Here is a 14,531-nt window from a genome sequence, read left to right as displayed (position 1 = left end):
ACTTGTTGATAACATAGCAATTTTTGAGTCAAATTTCATACATTTAATATTATCATAACTTTAAAATATGTACTGATCTTTCAAATTTCAAGCCCAAGGTAGAGAAATGGTTGTGTGTTAATGATCTAACACTATCTAAGAAAATTACCTCTTACAGCTTCAAAATAGAGTTCATGAACTTTTTCTAGTTTAGTATCTATCTGTTGTAAGCAATGTTATTAGTGTCTGGTACATGGGAAGAAAAGCTAGGCTGTTAAAGTGTTCTGCTTGTACTGGAGTTCTTTTTTTATAAGAGCCTACTAAGCCTCTGAATCAGTATTCCTATGGCCTCTTAGACTGGATTTTTACTGGATTGTCAGAATTTTCATCTAAGTCATGTAGCTGTTGGTTCTTGAATAGTTCTCAAGAAGACAGTTTAGATGTTTCTTTACAGGAGTTGCCATTTATCTCTTTGTTTAGAAAAACAGCAAACAAACAGAAAATGATACCTATTCACCATGTTCATCAGGAATACAGTTGAAATAACCTCTAAAAATATAATCTGGAAAAGGAAAGCTTTCCTGGGGAAAATTCATTTCATAGAGTGTGATACTAAAGCAGGGAAGGTAAAGTATTTATAATGGTGATCAAAAATATTTTATGATCTCCCTTTGGCTTTAGTCACCTGATGTCTGATGTCCTGTTGGGAGGCAGCAGTTTCTATCTTTCCAATACCATTTCCCAGAAGGACAGGTCTGTTTGTCCTGCTCACTCAGGCCTATATTAATCTTTGCTGCAGACAATCTGCATCCTTCTGGTCCAGCCACAGAATTCATCCTTCCAGTGGCTGTGTCCAAACCAGCTCACACAGTGGGGTGCAGTCAGTCAGGGCAATCGGACATTAAGAGGTGCAGCAATAACCAGGGATTGGATGTGGGAGCACTGCAAGGAAGGCTGAGCCTGAGGCGTGAATTTGAGCTCACGAGTCAGATGATGTTTTTTATTTAGAAAAACGCAGTCACAAGGACTTTTTTGAGAATGTGTGTGTGAGAAACTAAAATTATCTCATGGCTTATGCATCCGAATTGCAACCCTGAGTATGAGTCTGTGTGCAGTGAAGATACAGTGGTGTTATTTCTGATAGAAATGTTGTGGCTGTTTTCTAGGTCCTCTGTTCAGCTGATCTTAAAATACTGTAGCTTTTTTTCTTCTCTGTATTTCTTATTTTCTTTCCAAGGCATTGTGATTCTGTGTTTATGCTTTGAGATACAATGGCAACAGATATTTAAGTCATGAACTGTGAATTTGTTGGGTCCATGCTGAAAAAAATAAGCCAAAAGAGACTTTGTGTCCTGCTGAGAGATTGCCTTGCTTTGGGTGGCTGCTTGGGCTAAAGGCTGAAGAGCAACTGCCCAAGAGGCAGCAGAAGGGCTGCATAGCATGTGTCTTTTTGTGGCTGACTGTATTTGCAAGATGTCCCTAATGGCTCTTTTTAGAATTAAAATAAGGAATTTAAGCTGGTCATGGTAGTAACTGAAGTTTTGTAACTGAAATGGAGTGTCTTGGTGATTACAATTAATTAATTCTCATTTCTTCTTTTCAGGTTTTCTTCTCCACCTTGGCCTTCCCCTTCTCCCTTGAAATCTGGTCACTTTTCTGTTTAAATTGCCATATGATTTGTTACCTCTTCCTTGTCTTCCCTCTTTGCTTATGCTTTAAGAGAAGTCTTTTCAGCTTCATTTCCTCTGTCAGTGGTCCGAAATCCAGTCATCAATAGTTTATTTCTCCAAACGTTAAGTTGTACAGGTAATCTATTTTTTAAAGCTTATCTGATGTTTCTGGCTACTTTTCACTTAATTCTGGGCATTCTGAACATGAATTTTCAGTGTTCTGCTGGGATGTTTTAAAGCTGATAGGAGATCCAAATGTGGGATTCAGCTATGATTCATGTACAAGTGCATCTCATTTATTTTAATTTGTGAGGCTACATCAAACATATTTCACTCTAAGAGCCATTTTAAGTAGCGTGTTGCAGATATTGATGTTTTCTTTTGAGCTGCTCTGAAATCTTTGAGAAACAAGATTCTTTTCTCTGCTCTACCAGGTGCTGCACTGCTTTTCTTCAGGTTTCTGTGTGTGTATGATCAGTGTGTTACTCAGTCTCTGCTTCGTGAATATTTGTGTATGTCTGCCTGTGTATGTATGTGTATATAAGTGTAGTACTATAAATGGTGGGGAGAAGTGAGGAGGGGATGGATTGCTGGCTGCACATCACGAAATTGTTACAGGGCAGGGTTGAAAAGCAGTGCTCTGGCAGTTAATGCTCCTCAGGTGATAGGTGGCAGCTACCAAACTGTAACAAGAGAGTGAAGGGCTGCATGTAAACTGCCTTCCCTGGAGGGAATAGTGTGCAGGGACAATGCAAGTGTTTGCTTTTTTCTCAGCTTCTTTCTCATGTCCTGAGTTGAACAGAAATTCTTCTGAAGATGGCTTGGAGTTAGATGCCAGTAATGGGGAAAGCTAAGAGTGAAAAAGTGCTGAGAAGACAAAGAGTCTTTCAAATTTGTGTGCACATATAGGCAGTAGCTCTAGCTCTTCCCAGAGACATTTCATAATCAGTTGTTTGTCCACAACAACCAGATCCCCCAGAATGCCCAGAGCCTCAGGATATGTCTCCTCTGAAGACACTCTTAATTGCTCACAGCCCATGTTGAGTTTTATGATGTTCTGGGTAGGCTTTTGATCATGCCCAAGTTAGCTGAGTGAAATCTTGTTCAGAGAAAATGATGCTGCACTCTAATTTCAGCTAAAAACCAAGAAAAAAGACAAGTCCCAAAAGAAAAAAAAAGTCTTGTTATTGAGTGATACCTCTGAGAATACTCAGGAGTCTGCAGTAGGAAATGGCTCATTGCTTTCTGCCTTAATACATGAGTAGCTTTTTCCTTCTGTGGTTTAGACACTGGGAGGAGAAGTGAGTGCCCTGACTTGTATTGGAGAGAGGTAAGAATTCTTTTAAACTTGTAAGCCAAGAGCACCAACTGTCCAAGTGACGAATTTATTATTCAATCGGAGATCCTTTGCATGTGCCCTTACTCCCGAGCATTTGCTCCATGCTTTTAGCCTTAATATTGCTTTTCCATGGCAATAGTTTGAGCCTGTTTCAAGTCTCTTGGCTATTACAATCATCTGCTTTGGTGAGGGAATATCCACTCCTAAAACTGTACACATAGTATTTCCTGATTTATTTATGAGCATTAAATAGTTTCAATTTAATTATCCTTTTTTCCATATTAATAGGAAGCCTTACTTGACCTTTTTGCTTAATTCACTTGTTTTATAAGTCTATGTATCTTCATCTTGTAGGGTGATCAATGTATTTGCCCTTTCAGATGAGAACGTACTAACTTCTATGTGTTAATTTGTTGGGTTTGGCTTTTTTTTTTCTTTTTAACTTCTTATATAGCTTAGTGTGTTTTTGTTGGTACTTTTGGGACAGACACTCTCATAACTTGTCTCTTAAAAATGCTGTGTCTCTTTTGTGTTTTTGTTTGAATGGCTCAAATTCTGTAATACTCTCGGGCTATTCAGATCTTAATCAGCCACTCGTTAAGAATGTCATCTGCCCTGGTGTTGCCCAGTTGTCTGGCTATTTTTAGAGTAGTGGTAATTTGGTATTTGTGTTACTTAACTTACGGCTGTTCATCCTGTAAACAAGCTGGATGCATAGCTGTGAAGAGCTGCCCTGGACATTAAATGTAACACTTGAATTTCAGGAGAGGCCTACACAGTTAAATGGCTTCATTATTTGAAGTATTTCTTGCCTGGCAGTAGTTGGTTTAGATGCATTTGCACTGGCACAAACATACTTTTGCTTGGAGGAATTTTATTTTGTTTACTGAAGTGTCACACACAATAGTAGCAATAAAGCTGGAGGCTTGCTCATATAACTGTGGACAAAGACTGAGAAGGTGAAACTCTGCCAAAGAGTGGAGTGAGGAATTTGAGGATAGAAGCAATAAAAGACCACTTGAAGGCAGAAGTTTGGCAAAATGAAGACTGTTGAGAAAAATTTCCAGCAGTGTCTGTTGGGTAACTTCAGCTATGTAAATATTCCTTCATTCTTGGAAGTTGGGGGGAGGGAAAGGCCTGTTAAAATTACTTTTTTCTTTTCCATTCCTAAAGAAAAATATACTGCCCTTCATAGTTGATGGAAAAGATGGATTACTATTAAATGGCGTTTTTAATAGTTTGCAGGACACTAATCATATTGTTTCTTATGAGTTAAAACCTTTTCCAGGGCCTGATACTACACTTTATTTAAAGTATTGAAGCCTTATATGCTTCTAACACACAGACTTCTTCTGAAGCCTTTGTTCTGTTTGCAAATAGTTTGCAAAGCTTTGGTGTCTCACGTCTTTATTTATGGTAGGCACCTGCTCTTTATTCTCTTTCTGTAGTTTTATATGGAGTATACTTCCTGTTGTATAGAGGAGCTTAAAAAAAAAGGTGTTTGGTTTTTTTTTCCCCAAGTAAGAACAGGCATCAAACCCTGTGTTCCTTAGGGAGGAGAAATGACTGAGCATCACCTGGAGAAAAGTGGCATTGTTGTGGCTGCAGCCAGCGGTGTTGGTTGGCTGTGGATCAGTGGAAATAAGGACTGGAGTGCTGGTTTGTGCTTATCTGCACTGTCAGTACTGGACATGCATCACACTTGTTACGATTTTGTGCCTGACAATCCTTCCCACACTTCTGAGAGCGCCATGTCTATTTCTGGGCACTTTGACAGGACATTGCTGCCATCGCACCTCTGTGTATTTCGAATATTACATGTAGAGCTTTATCCAACCAAGATTTTTGTCTTGGTGCTTAAGACAAGGTAGGATTTTTTTTCTAAATTAAATGTTACTGTTAATCCATGGGATCAGCTGCAAAGCAAACAAGCTATTTGATTCCACAACTATATTAAGAAATTTTGTTTCTGTAGTGCACAGAAAATCAGGTTATTATGATCTAATTGTCTCTATAAATTCCTAACTGATTCCTGAAATTATCTGTTTGTTAATTGTTATTTGGGTACCTGTGAATTTTCCTGTAGATCATATGTAGTTTCAATGTGCTTTCAACGCAGGCAAGGCCAATTCAAACATTTCTAAATCTTTTAGTTACAAGTAACTCTTTTCAGACAAGAGGATGTTGTATTTAAATAGTGTTTCACTGAATGAAAGTGAACAACTCTCAAAGAACTAATTTCTTTGACTTACACTGACCTGCTTCACATCCATTTCCAACCACTGAATTCTTGAGAAGTCAAGTATGGAGAGGGTACTTAAGACCAATTTTGAAAGATTTGGTAATATATTTATATTTTTTAATTGTCACTGGCATCAGTGGATTCCTTTTTTGCTTTGTGGGTTCTTCCTTGTTTTGTTTTGGTTTTTTTAAACTGAGCAATTGAGTGTTTTTCATCTTAAAAGAACAAACAAGTGTAGAAATATAGGATGTTTGGCTGAAGCTGTCACTATCAATAGAAAGGTGTCCAGCTGAGATGAGAAATGGAAAAAATAGGTATTCTAAACTGCATTTTCACTCATGAGTAAGCAAATAATATTCTGGAATTATAGTAATCTCCTCTGGTACTAATAGGATGCCAGGCTTGATTTCAGGTGATTTTCCTACATATAATCAAATGTGTATTTAAATATAATGTTTGCAAATATGTGAAAATTGGCTTCATGGTGATGATGGTCTGGGCTTGTATTTTTCATGGTTGCATGTAAAGAGCACTTGGAGCACACACTGTGCTAGAATCTGCTTCTGGGAATTTCTGACTGCAACATCCACTTCAAATATCATTCACAGCTTAAATGCATTAGAACCATATGGCTTCCTGTCAACTTAGAAAAGAAAATTTGCCCTTAAAACACTACTTTGTTGGGTTTTTGTTTGACTCTGCTCCATTGTGAAAGGCTGAAGTAGCAGATTTTTGAAGCTTCTGTAGGTTCTGTGTGTGTACCCTGGTTTTGTGACTACGGTTTTTCCATTTTAAAAATAGAATATATCTGTTTCTCAGAACTCAAAATGCTGCATTTTTCTTGACTTTCATGAAACTTGGCAGCGAATCCTGTGTTCCTTCAGTGTTTCTGCATCCCCAGCTGAATGTGCTTGGAACTTCTCAGTGGTAAAGACTAGAGGCTTATTTTTACTGTTGGAATGAAAAGAGTATCCAGGCACAACTTAAAGAGTTTCAATTGAATAGAACAGGTTTACAGCCTAAGGTTGTATTATTTCACATTTCTGTAGTAGGGAAGTGATTTCAATCACTGAGATGATGGGAAAGGCAGATATGTTGTGCTACAGCTGTTTTCTCCTGCCATCGAGAATATAGTTATTTTTATATTCCCTGAGATGTCTGTATTTGTCTAGTATAATGAATTACATTAATTCAAGAGTCAGAAGAGGGTTGGGATTTTTTTTTTTTTTTTTTTTAAGAACCGTCCATTGTATCATGGGAGAAAAAGGCATTGCAAAAGGGCAGAGGACTCAAGAGCAGGGGAAGGGAGGCATCGCCTGCAATATCATCCCCTTGTTTCTAACAATTAGAGATGTGGGTGGTAGTTGGGCATTTCTTTGTTATAACTGAACTTCCATTTAATGTTTTGACGGTAATTTTGCACTGTGGCACTTTGTGCTCCTGGACACCAGATGGTGCTGCTAAACTGGCTGATGTGTAATTTTCACACTTGGAGTAATTGTTGTTTGGTTTAGTTCCAAAGTCGGGTCTGTACTCTCTGACCTGGTGTATATTATGGGATGCAGAACTGCACCTGCTAGCTCAGCCCAACACCTTGTGTTGTTTAAGGGCAGAGATCTGAAAATTATATTGTAAACCAAGTGGGCTGTAGAATCAATATTTTAGATCTCACTGGGCAAAACCCAACGTCAGCTAGTGTTCCTGTTAATTTATGTACTTGAACTTCAGCAATTCGTTTTAATAAAGTGTCATTTAAATTTCATTTGATAATGAAATTTCTGCAATCAGAAAAGTTTGGGTGGATACACCTTTAGTGCCAGGTTAAAACTGCAAAGGATATTTGTAGATACTAATTAAATATAATGAAGTGATGATGAGGGAGGGTTTGAGTTTGGTGGGCTGCCAAAAAGCTTTGAGTTGACCGCTGTTACTTCTGATTTGAGAAGATATGGTGGCTTAGCTATGTAATTGCATTGTAGACAATGTTTATGATACTGTGATATACATTTGGAATTTGGTTTCTGTTTATTTTAAGCTGGTTCTCATGTTTAATAAGTTCATCTGGTAATCCTAATTGTGGGGCTGAAGGGATGGAATAAGGAATTTTGATCTTCAGCTGATTTCAGCCAAAGGCAGGTGGTACACTGGATTATAAATTGCTCAGATTTATTTTAGCAGTAAGGAAATTTTTTAATAGATACTTTACTGTATTTTTCTTACAAGTTTATTTCTTTTATAGATCCCCATATTAAAGTTTCTGGAAAAAAAGAAAACGTTAAAGAAGCAAAGGAGAAAATCATGTCTGTCTTGGACACAAAAGTAAGAAAACTTTCTTAGAATGACACCTTAGCCCCTAATTTTGTGGTGACATTGATATCTTTAATGGGCACATTTCAAGAGAAGGTATTTATGGACGCTCTGAAGCAAAGTCTCCAATAAATGCCTTGCAGATGTTGATATTGGTGTATACCCACATATTTAAACGTTTTGCAAGAAAAATACTTGCTTGAAGCAGCTTTTCCAGATCTGAATTATATAGAAATAATATTTCCAGCCATATGGCTAAAAGCATAAGTGATTTGTTCATTGAATTGGGGTTTTACTTCAAAATCTGAAATACAGCTTCACTGCAAGCAGTAGATTATGCAACCACTTCAGAGAACCAAATTTTCTGTTTCTGTTTGAAATTTGATTTTAGGAGCATTTATGCCATTTTGGATTTAACTGTTACTCTGTTCTTACACTCTGATGCATCAGGAACAGAATTTCTAGAACATCTAGATTTTGGCTGGGAATCTCTTCTGTTCATCAGATATTATTTTCATTTATCAGCAGCTCTTTTGGGGCAATGCTTATGGCTTCTGTGTAGTGGTATGGCACCTTCCTGTTCCTCTGAACAGATTGCCAAAAGGAGCACTCAAGTGATAAGCACCACTTTTTGAACAGCTATTAAAAACATTATTATGAGCTGTTAACAATAGAGCTTTTAAGAATAGCTGTAGTCAGTGTTTGTGTATTTTAAAAATTCATGTACCAAAAAATAATTGTTTAAGGAAGAAGAAACAGTTACTTGGTCCCATGGCTTTGATTTGCAAAGTCTTCATAATGTAATCCTTTCTGATCAAACAGGGGTGTGTGACTTCAACTGAGAGAACACAGAGTTAAAAGAAATTAGAATAAATTGCAAAAGGACATTTAAGTCACAGTTGACGAAAGTTCAGGGGTATTTTAAAAGCCTTAGTCGTTTTAAGATGCATCTTTTGGGGTGTTTATGTCCATGTTGTTTCCTCACTAGAAAGAAAACAAGACCAAATTAACATCCAACCAATTCCTATTAAAAATCAGCCTTGACTAGAAGTAATAGCAAAAATACTTTGGAGATGCGATTTTGATGTCATTTTTGAAGTTACATTACTCTTAAAAATGTAAATGCTCAGGTTCTGCTGTGACCAACTCTAACTGTGGGTGCTTGATTTCCAGAGCAATCGGGTAACCTTGAAGATGGATGTTTCACATACAGAACATTCTCATGTGATAGGTAAAGGTGGCAATAATATTAAAAAAGTGATGGAGGAAACGGGATGCCATATCCATTTTCCAGACTCAAATAGGAACAATCAAGCAGAGAAGAGCAACCAAGTAAGTATTGTTTAGCTCATTTGTATTGTAATTCCTGAGAGTATAAAACATTTCTAAACTTCTCTCATCAATATGAGTTTTTTGGGGATGGTGTGTTCATATTCAGGGAAATACTTTTTGGTATTTACACTGTGTGGAAAGTACAGGGCTTCCTAAATGAGCAAATCTGTAAAAACAGATGGAAACAATTTGTGATGGCTCATGAATAATTTTAAATTTTTTAAGCTAAAATTACTTTGCTCATACAGAAGTCAGCAGCTTAGTGTGAATGGTAGAGAAGTGGTATGAAAAAATCTGCTTTTGTAATTTTTTCCTGTTCAATGCAATGACTTATTCAGCAAACTGATTTTGGTTTTTTTTGTTCTTTTTGCTTATGGTGTAACTTAGTTGAAAACTAAACTTAGCAAGTAGCCAGCAGAAATGAATGTCCTATTGTAAGAGTTTAACTTCATGAGAATAAGTCACTGAGCCTGAATTGTACATCTTTTCTAGTTCTAATATTGAAGGAATGTTTACTTTCAAGTCTCTCATCCTTGTACTTAGAATTCCCACTTGTGCATCCTAATGGCTGCTGGGCAAAATGCAGTAATTTCAAGACATTCAAGAAAATCTACTGTTGTCTGAATATTAGCACTGAGCACATGTATACAGTAGTAATTACATTATTTGACCTAAACCGCTGTATTTTTTGATGTATTCTTTTTTTCTAGCTTAAGTATGTATAACCTAAGATGCTGTAACTTTAATATTGGCTATAGTTGTCAGCTAGTGTTTAGAGAACAATTAGGATGTCAGCAGGTGTGAAAGATGTTGAATTTTTTTCTTAGACTTTTTTTTAAGGAGAGCACAGCTATCTGAATAACTTTTCCAAGCCTCACTTGAAAATATGATCCAATGTTTTTTGTATTCTTGCTCTTCCAGGTGTCTATTGCAGGACAACCAGCTGGAGTGGAGTCTGCAAGAGTCAGAATTCGGGTAATGCTCTAGCTCAGTGTAGTGTCCCCTTGAAAACACCTATCAGGGAAAAAAATGCAGTTTTGAGAATCCTGGGGTTGTCTGCCCTGTCTGGCGACAGCAGAAATGTAGGAACAAATGTGAGCATCCCTATAAGAAATATGCCAAGGGTATTATAACAGTGATTCACATTCTGGCTGAATTTTTAACTGGCCCAAAGTGGGTCTTGAACACGAAGTCTATACTCTAAGCAAGACGTAAATTAATTCCATATTGTGTAGAAAATTACATCTTAACTTACCCACCACAGATTGCCTGTGGAAGGTCAGGCATCCTATGTGAATCTGTGACTTGGGAAAGGCAATTTGCACTTCTTGCATTTCAACGATTTTCATGTATAATTTGTGTAAATAATCCAGTGTCATTCTCCACTTGTAGATGTTTTCTATCTTTTCCTTTTAGTTTCAACTCTTATGTGTATTTTGGCATGGATAATGAAAAATCAAATAAATTACCAAAAGCTTACTGCAATTCTATAGCCAGACATCCCAACCTTATTCCAAATGCTCCTGCTATTTTTGAGAAAAAAAAATCAACCAAATGAAACTCACAAAACCCTCTGCAAAAAATCCCCACTCTAATATCCCTGGAAAAAGAGGTGCTTTTTCCAAGTGACAATAAATTTTTAATCCATGAACTCTGGGCAGAGGATGTGTTTTGTCAGTTAAATCATCACTGACAGGTACGTTATGATTGAGGAATAAAATTGTTGTAGTTTGAGTATGGACCTGGTTTTCAATATCTCCTCTTCATTGTTGTTGTAGGAGCTGCTTCCATTGGTACTCATGTTTGAATTGCCTATTGCTGGAATTCTCCAACCCATCCCAGATCCTAATTCTCCAACCATTCAGCACGTATGTCAGACATACAACATTTCAGTTTCCTTCAAACAACGCTCTCGAATGTATGGTGCTACAGTCATTGTCAGAGGGTCACAAAACAACACTAGTGCTGTGAAGGTAATCTATGCTCTTAAGGTTTCTGAAATGTCATGTATTTATAATTTGTATATCTAAGATGGTGTATCTTGCCTCATCAGCATATGTTATTCTATAATCACTTGCAAACCCTGAGGGTTTGAATTTTTTCTTGTACTTATACAGGTGAAGTGTAAAAATGCATAGAAAATAGTTTTAAGTTTAGGATTCAGCCTCGTTGGTGGTAAGGTTATAATCCAGTGTTCACCTCCTGCACACTTCAGGTTTCTGGCAATTCTGGAATACATGTTGGTCTTACCCAGCTTTTAATTCAAAAACAATGCAAACAAAAAGCACAAAATACACCTCCCATCTCAAATTGCTCATGCTGAGCTCTTCTCAACATGTGCACAAATATATAACCTTGAAAGTTGCCCAATCAGTCAATAAAACTGATCTTGTGAATCCATCTTGGATATGTGAATTTAACAGCCAAGGCAATGAACTGCCAGGAGCCTGTTCTTCTTAATAAAGTAAAAAAGTGTTCTTGTTAGGAACTGGCAGTATGAGAGATTGATATGGTCCCAGGTGGGTGTATCTCAAGCCAGTAAGAACATCTGAGCCCAACACCAAGAGGCAATTTTTGCAAGTAGTGTACCTACCCAGATAAATCTCTGTTCACTTTGACTGCCTTTGTGGCCACAAAAGATCTGTTGGGACCAAACCACGTGGCATTGTCTTACTGTCTCTTACAGAGTGTACTTACTCCCATTTGGTCATAAAATCGGAGTACTGGGAAAAGTTTAGTGCATTTGTTACCTTTAACAAATCGATTGTGGTTTTAAACCCAACAGTGTTTTCTTATCTTGCCTGTGGAGTGCATGACAAGAAAGGAAGCAGTCTGAGATCTCCTTTTTTGTGTTTGTGAGCGTTTCACTTGTTTCTCCCATTTCCCCCAGGAAGGAACAGCCATGCTGTTAGAACACCTGGCTGGGAGCCTGGCCTCTGCAATCCCTGTGAGCACACAGCTCGACATCGCAGCGCAGCATCATCTCTTTATGATGGGTCGAAATGGCAGCAACATCAAACATATCATGCAGAGGACTGGTGCTCAGATCCACTTCCCTGACCCTAGTAACCCACAAAAGAAATCCACTGTCTACCTCCAGGGCACAATTGAGTCTGTCTGTCTTGCCAGGCAATATCTCATGGTAAATACTTTCAGTGAAAGTTGCGTGAAAAAATTGCCAGATCATAGAAAATATGCTTGCTCTACATGTATTTGCAAGTCATGTGTAAATTAGCCTTAGAGAGGAAGGATTGCTATTCACACTGCAGATAGCTGATTCAGTTTTTGTCGGGCTTTTGTCAGTGTTTGTAGTTGCTGAAAATATTTGTAATCTCTGGTAAAGTGACTTGAAAAATAACCTTGGTAATATAAATGCAATGTAAGTAATTTAAATTTACAGTTACAATATGCCTCTGAGTAGAGGCAGATTTCTGAAATGTTTTGTGGGTGTTGGGTGACGGGTTGTGTTTTATTTTGCCAACCTGCCTTTTCTGTGTTTGTCAGGTAAATAGGTTTCTTTTGAGGGAAAATGTCAGGAATTCCTTAGTTCCCATGCAGGCAAGTTTTCAAATTGGGAAACCATAGTAAATAATTACTTACTTTGATGTGTTACATTCTTTATAGAACCATAGCCACAATTCTATAAGACCTTTTATAAAACTAGCTCTGGTGATGAATATCATATTTGTAGAGATTTTTGGTATATTGGTCTTTAAACTTCACAGGAGGCTTTAGCCATTATTTTAGTACTAATGTGTGCTATAGTTATAACATATGTTATAACTATATGGTTTTAAATTTTTTATATATGTGAATATTGACGGAAAAAATATGCTAGGACTGGACCATTCTGTTTTGGGGTTTTTACTCTAAAGCTTTAGTATTTCAAGTGTGTTACAGATGTTATCCATATCACTGGAAAATATTTACATAGCTGATGTGGAACGGGGAAGAGAAAGGTAAAAGTTAAGACTTAGGCAATGGTGAATTAGAGATTTTTTACAAGTGTGCTTCCTTATTTCAAACAGTTTAACAGGAGACTTTTAGTATGGGTGTCCTGCCATCACTTCCTGACAAGACTGTGCTGATTGGAATGCCAAATATTCAGTAAATCACTTCACCCTTGTTCTACTATACTTTGTTCAGAGTCTCAGGATAGGAAGATACACCTCTATTCTCGCACACAAGGAAATGGCTTTCCCTAAAATGGCTTTCCCTAAAATTTCATCCTTGCTATTTTTTCTGAACTTACCTTACTTCATGATGTACAAATGTAACAATGTCTATAGTTCAGTTTATTGCTACCATTTTTATGGGAAAATGACCAGTTACAAGTGCTAGGAATTTTTTGCCTTTCTTTTCAGGGTTGCCTTCCCCTCGTGCTCATGTTTGATATGAAGGAAGAAATTGAAGTAGAACCACAGTTTATAACACAGCTAATGGAGCAGTTAGATGTCTTCATAAGCATTAAGCCTAAGCCAAAACAACCAAGCAAGGTTTGTGCAAAGCTGGTATTTTGCTTTTAGGCTTTCCTTTTAGACTTTCATGAGTTAATGTGTGCTCTTCCTTCCCAGTTAAGCAGATCATAAACTTGTGAGAGCCATATGTATTCTCTGCTTGAAATATCAGCTCTACTTTAGGGTGATTTGACTTTCCTTAAATACTTAATAGTAAAGAAATTAGCTTTTGTATAGCATACATTAATAAAGACAGTGGGAGGTGTTTATTGTAAAATATTTAGGTCAGTATGGACAGGGAACTCTTGAAGTTACTTGTGTTGTACAAAATGCCAAAGCAGGCAAAAGTTTTTAAATTTTAATGATCATTCCATTGTGTCAGTATGTGAGCTTCCCTGTGTCGGGATATATAAAAGCAGTACAAAGAAACATCCTGTAGATGATGTACAAGAAGCAATGGGGCTTTGTAATTTAATTTTCCAGAAAGTTATTACCTTATTCTCTGACCGCTGTGAATTTAGTAGGTAAATTTAATATGAACAACTGGGGTTTTGTCCACTTAATGGTATAAAGTTCAGGTAAAAGAGAAGATATTAATTATTGATTCAATTATCTAGCTCTTAACATTTGGTCTACCAAGTAGCACCGAATACTATAGTAATTAATTTTCTTACAGAGGTCTTCCACCATTCTCATTGCAAATCCTTATGAAATTGGTTATGAAATGTTGTGGTTAGGGTAGTTGTTGAGATGGATGCAGGCAAAGAAGCAGGAAGGGCCTTTGAAGAGATATTTATTTCAGCTATGCGTGTGCAAAGGGGCTGGCCTGAGGGTCCAGGATAGGTACATGGGGGTTTTGGGGCAGGGGAAGATGTATTAGGGACCAATTACCAGGAGACATGAGGGTGACACAGAGGTGGGGTTAGGGCATGAGGGCCAACAGGGAAACAGGGTGGGAGTGATCAAAAGGCTGACGGACAGGGAAGGGGCAGGGGCCTGACCCAAGGAACAGAACAGAGGTTGCCTTGGCCTGATTGAAAAGGATTCGTTACCAAGAGAAGGCAGCTGAGAGAGAGGCCTCTTGCGTTCCCTAGCTGGGGGGTGTCTTTTAGGATCTCCACAATAAAAGTCTTACTCTCCTGAACTTCAGAAGTTAAGTAGTTGCTAATGGGTGTTAGCTCATGCTGTCCCCCACTGCTGTGGTC

At 37.6% G+C, this 14,531-nt stretch overlaps 1 protein-coding gene across 5 annotated transcripts in view; it reads left to right on the top strand.

Moving 5' to 3' along the window:
* Positions 1–14,531, top strand: part of BICC1 (BicC family RNA binding protein 1) — a 91,171-nt gene that overhangs the window by 60,870 nt on the left and 15,770 nt on the right. For 4 of the 5 annotated variants that reach the window (XM_014882330.2, XM_014882329.2, XM_088168816.1 and 1 more), the window contains exons 4-9: positions 7,470–7,549; positions 8,711–8,869; positions 9,791–9,844; positions 10,648–10,842; positions 11,760–12,011; positions 13,234–13,365. In XM_014882330.2, coding sequence (XP_014737816.2) covers positions 7,470–7,549; positions 8,711–8,869; positions 9,791–9,844; positions 10,648–10,842; positions 11,760–12,011; positions 13,234–13,365 — 872 coding nt within the window. Of the gene's footprint in view, positions 1–1,630; positions 1,786–7,469; positions 7,550–8,710; positions 8,870–9,790; positions 9,845–10,647; positions 10,843–11,759; positions 12,012–13,233; positions 13,366–14,531 lie in introns of those variants that run through there. The other variant, XM_088168818.1, reaches the window with a different exon arrangement.

Source organism: Sturnus vulgaris, chromosome 8, assembly GCF_052056855.1.
Source record: "Sturnus vulgaris isolate bStuVul1 chromosome 8, bStuVul1.hap1, whole genome shotgun sequence".
Lineage (NCBI taxonomy): Eukaryota > Metazoa > Chordata > Aves > Passeriformes > Sturnidae > Sturnus > Sturnus vulgaris.
This window is presented reverse-complemented; position numbering and strand designations above follow the sequence as displayed.